Genomic DNA, 5,293 nt, shown 5'->3' on the forward strand with positions numbered 1-5,293 from the left:
TTTTTTCATGAAATAGAGATGTATTTTTAATTAAGTACAATCACATGATAACTAAATCTTAAAAAAGAAATCTAATGAACAACAATTAAATATTATGCCTAATTTTGGTCCATTCTAAAATACTAAAACAACTCTTTTTATCCCTTACTAAAAAACAAATTTTTTTTTTTAAAAGCAAAAAACAAAAATAGCCAACTGAGTCGGTGAGTTGATTTGAAATTTAAAAACATCAAAAGCAATCCCAGTAATTACAAGGAAGGAACTATCATATAGCCATTAAGTTGAGCCGACTATAGTATATATCAACTCACGTAATTGTTTAACAAAGTCGCAAACTTATATATGATAAGAGGACCACTTATTATAAGTCGGCTTAGGATTATAGAATCCTACAAGAAGTAGAAGAAGCTAGCACAACCGACATAGCAGCGAAGGACTTTATATTTGTGTAATGGTTTCCACTGAAAAAAGGACCATCTCTGATTCTTTCTCTGTGACTCAGTCACAACTAAAGCACTCTCTAATTTCTATAACACACGCTTGACGATATTACACCCAACACCCAATATTTCTTCATCAACTTACACTTACATTTACAAACCACTTTCTGGACTATCTATGATCAACCTTTCTTAGTATCATCCTACGATCTCTTCAATAAAACCACAACAACCATGCACAACATTTTTTCTAATACACCAGGTACTGTGACCCAAGAATTCTTGAACACTGTCACAGCCGACATTCTCTCATTCGCCTCGGACATGTTTAATGATACTCAGACATTGTTCTCAATCAGTTTGGGCGTTCTTGTTACCACGAACGAAAGACCTGTAACCGATTACATGGAACCAGCCACTAAGTCCTCCATTGAAGCCTTAAAGATAGTGAAAATTGACGGTTCTTGCACTAGTAATGATCAATGTAGTATATGTTTGGATGATTTTTGTGATGGCTCTGAGGTTATGGTCATGCCGTTTTTGCATATTTACCATAAGGATTGTATTGTGAAGTGGTTAGAGACGAGTCACTTGTGTCCATTGTGTCGACATCTGATGCCTACTCGAAGAGTTGAAGACGAAATCAAAGCAGTTCCTGGCTGGATAACACCTTTTTTCAGGGTCTTGATGCAATTCTTTTGTTGTGAATTTTTAATGTAATTTGGATTAGAAGGTAGTGAATATTATAGAGTTAGAGGAAGTTGAGTATTGAAAATTTATTTTTATTTCTTTAATTTATTGATAGTCTTTATCAATACTACGGAATTCATTATTTGAGTAATTTGTTGGGAATTTGTGTGTGCCTGAGTTTATTGGCTTTTTTGTTTTATTTATTTATGAAACCAGTGTTTAATATAAAGTACAAAATTTGGTTATAAAATTAGTTGTAGTATAAGGTTACAATTTCAATTAGTATATTTTTATTGGATGTGAATTTTGACAAGAAATCACCATTAAATTTTTTTTTTTTTAATTTTTTTATATCCTTCATGTTTGCAAAAATTCCAGAAGATTCAAAATCAAGGGTTTGGCTTACTTCCAGTATTTTTTTAACTGGAATCTCCTTTTATTTTAATGAGAAACTGCCACATCATCCACTAACTAAATAAAAGGTGGAGACTAAAGCCTACTACCACTTGCTATTGTGTATTTAAAACAAAAGGAGACCTCCAATTAAAAAAGTACTGGAGATAAGCCAAACCCAAAAATCAGTAGTTATGTCATCAATCAATTGTTTAAATATTAAGTTTTTATATTATAAAATTATGCATAAAAAACAAATTTATGTATCATATAATAAATAACATCCGATTAGCACAAAATTTAATATATATATATATATATATATATATTAAGAGCATAAAGAACATATAATTTAATGGTTAAATATTCAAAATAGGTAGCTATCGACGCCTCGCAACTGCTTGACCACCCATTGCAGCGACGCTTGCGCGCTTTTCTGTATCTTGGTGTGAGAGTTGTTATGGAGGTGTGTCGTACCTCGAGTGTGTGATTGGAATCTAAGTCGATTGTAAGGAAATTATCAAGGGTAAGTGAAGTCGCCACCAATCATTGGGTTTTTTCTAAGGTGGGATTGGTTGCTTGACTCTATTTGATTTTATTACTAATCCTAGATTAAGAATAAAGGTCAGTTTTCCTAATCTAATATGGATGGGGAAAAAAATCTTGATTCTTGAATTCGGAAGTCTGGTTATGTGTGGGGAAGGTTTTAGGCACCCCACGATGCCTATCTGTAGAGAGTCCTTTATTTTGGTAAAATCATAATTTTTGGACATTGGCATTGAAAACAAGCTATTGGCATTAGCTTTCGGGGCTTTAAATGTGTTGGGCTTTAAGGTTGATTTCAAAGTGGGTGTGGTCCCGATTGATACTTTCCAGTGTGTTTGAAGTCGCTACCAAATTTCCCCGGTGAAAATTCGGCAGTATTTCGCCTTATTTTTGTGGTGGAAATCCGGCAACACTTCGCCTCAGATGCGTCATAGCATGCCAAACGCTATTCTCACCAAGCTTTTAACGTGAGAATATGGCAAATGGGGCTACCTCATTTTCAGGTGAAAATTTGGCAGAGTTTCGCGTTTGGTGCAATATGGCACATCGGCAGGGTTTCACATCTGTGTATACGGCGCGTATCGACATACTTTCACCGTGATGAGACGAAGCCCTCCAAAGTGTTAAACATACTGATATGTGTCGCATATACAACGAAACCAATGTCACTTGGTGACATGGATCAATACAATCACACTGCAATGATCGTGCACACAATATAGCATGAATATGCACCTACAGCAGTCGCCTTAAGCACATACCCGTGCTACAAGGTCAAGAGCTCTCGTTACTAGAGAGGGTCGCTCACATAGCCATGAGATTCCATCATACAAAGTGCATAATCACCCACACGCACGCAGGCAGAAATATATATATATATAACATGCATTATGCACAATGCTATCACACAAAGTGAGAAAATAAACTAGACATTGCCAACGCTTCAAGGGTATGGCCCAACAATGTACATGAAAAGTAAAACAGACATTGCGATACCCAAGGAAGGTGGCCTAAGCAAGGAGCAGGAAAATAAAAAGGGGGAACATGGATGGGGACCCTAATACATGCTCTAGAGAAGAGGCTTTGAGAGAGAGAAAGAGAAGACCGCTCTGGAGGGGCTAGGCCCCCTAATCTGCTGATCATTGCCCTTTGTGGGCTTGCATCCTCTTGCTTGCATCCTTACCCTTTTTGCTTGAGCCTAGGAGGTCCCACCCTTGCTCCAAGTATCTTCGCTCCATGCGTGTACATGCAAAGACAAAAGAAAAAAACCAGTAGACAAGCAAAGAAACAAATGGAAGGAGAAGCATGCTAATGACAAGCTAGGAAAAGATGCCAAACAGGGGAAAACAAACATGTGAAACACGCGAAGAGACAAACAAACATGTTATCAAACAAAAGGGGTGCCCTAGGAGGCCAAATGTAGGTTTGGATTGAGTGTCCGTAGTTCCATTGGATTGGAGTATAGATGGCACACAAACTCATGCAAAGAAGCAAAGAAAGCCAAATGGGTGGCACAAAGCAAGCAAGGCAAGCATATCAACATCGCACGGAGTAGAGAAAGGTGTGTATCATGCACACCAACACCACGGAGGTGTATCTCACAAGTGGTCACACCCAATCAATCCTAAGGAGGGATGGATGTGATCACACAAGCACAAGCCCACAGAGGGAACAAAGCATGGCTAAGCCTAGATCTAGAGAGGCCAATATGGAGATAAAGCATAGAAACAAGCAAGCAAACATGGACATGCAAAGGAAATTATCCAAACCCTTTGATATAGGCCTAGGTGTATGGATGTAGGCCTAGACCACAGGATCTTGATCTACATCCCACCAATGAGGGCCAAAACACAAGAAAGAGAGATATCAAGGGACAAAAAGGGCTATAGAAACACATGACATAGCAATCAACATATAGATCTAGACATATGAACAAGGCATCATTGCATCGCCAAAGTCAAGAAAACACGTCCCTACTCCCATTTGGATTCAAGAGAAAGGAAGACGCTTAATCAAGATAGAGGACACACCAAGAAAAAGAAAAAAACCCCCAAGAAACAATGGCTGCCTCCATGGAAGACCCAATGGCATAAAGAATCCTTAAGGCTTTGGACAAACATGGAAAGGCCCTTAAGAGAATGGGAGGGCGCCTCACGAGGTTGGAAGAATCTAAGCTCAAGAAGCCTCCACATGTGGAAATTCGTGATGATGAGGAGGAAGATGAAGAATGGGACGAAAAGGACAAAGTGGAAAATGAAAAAAACAAACAATTTGAGAAGCTCACCACATAAACTATAGCTATGAGGGGAAAAATGGAGAAGATGCAACTTGCCTTTCGTAAGGCACAAGGAATGGATGATTACCTTTATAATATGGGAGGAGTAAGTTCAAAGGCTCCTATTGCATTGCCTCCCAAGTTCAAGATCTTCGATGCAGAAAAGTTTAATAGGACTGGGGATCCAAAGCAACACATAAGAAGATATCTAAGCATTGTTGAAATGAAAGGGCTAGATGAGAAGCAAACTTTGCATGCATTTCCCTTCTCACTCATGGGAGGTGCATCAAGGTGGTATTGTAGCCTTGATCCAAGCAAAACTAAGGTGTGGAATGAGTTAGTGGAGTTGTTTGTGGACCAATTCATCTTCAACACCATGATTGATGTGACTTTAAGGGATTTAGAGACTACCAAGCAAGGTGTGGGGGAGACATTTTCCAAATACATGACTAGATGGAAGACTAAGGTGTCTAGAATGGTCAATAGGCCAAATGAAAAAGACCAAATGAACACGATCATCAAGAACTTACTTTCGGTTTATAATAGTAGGCTTTTGTCATCATCTATTAGCTTATTTAGAGAACTATGTGATTGTGGGACAAGAATCGAAGATGCTCTCAACAATGGACAATTGGAAAAAGGGGAAAGCAAGCCTCCAACTAAGAAGACATGGAGGAAGGACCACCACTAAAGCACCAAAACTAGTAAATGTAAGCACCATCATACCCTAACAAACACTAGCCTACCTAAAAAAAGTTTGCCAAGAATTCTTAGACCTAGGAATGACCCTCACCCAAGCATATGAAAACCTATCTTCCAAAGGATTCATCAAGCCTTTAGACCCTACACCCATGCCTAATCCCATACCTCCCACTTGGAACCTCAATGAGTATTGCCATTACCACCAAAAATTCGACTATAAAACCAACAATTGCTACCACTTTAAACA

The 5,293-nt window shown here is 38.4% G+C and overlaps 1 protein-coding gene across 1 annotated transcript; it reads left to right on the plus strand.

Annotated features, from left to right (window-relative positions):
• The first annotated feature begins 4,381 nt into the window (after positions 1-4,381).
• Positions 4,382-5,035, plus strand: LOC126703933 (uncharacterized). The gene has a single exon (XM_050402986.1). It carries the CDS (start codon positions 4,382-4,384, stop codon positions 5,033-5,035), a length of 654 nt encoding a protein of 217 aa, XP_050258943.1.
• The last annotated feature ends 258 nt before the right edge of the window (positions 5,036-5,293 follow it).

Source organism: Quercus robur, chromosome 10 (genome assembly GCF_932294415.1).
Source record: "Quercus robur chromosome 10, dhQueRobu3.1, whole genome shotgun sequence".
Taxonomy (NCBI): Eukaryota; Viridiplantae; Streptophyta; class Magnoliopsida; order Fagales; family Fagaceae; genus Quercus; species Quercus robur.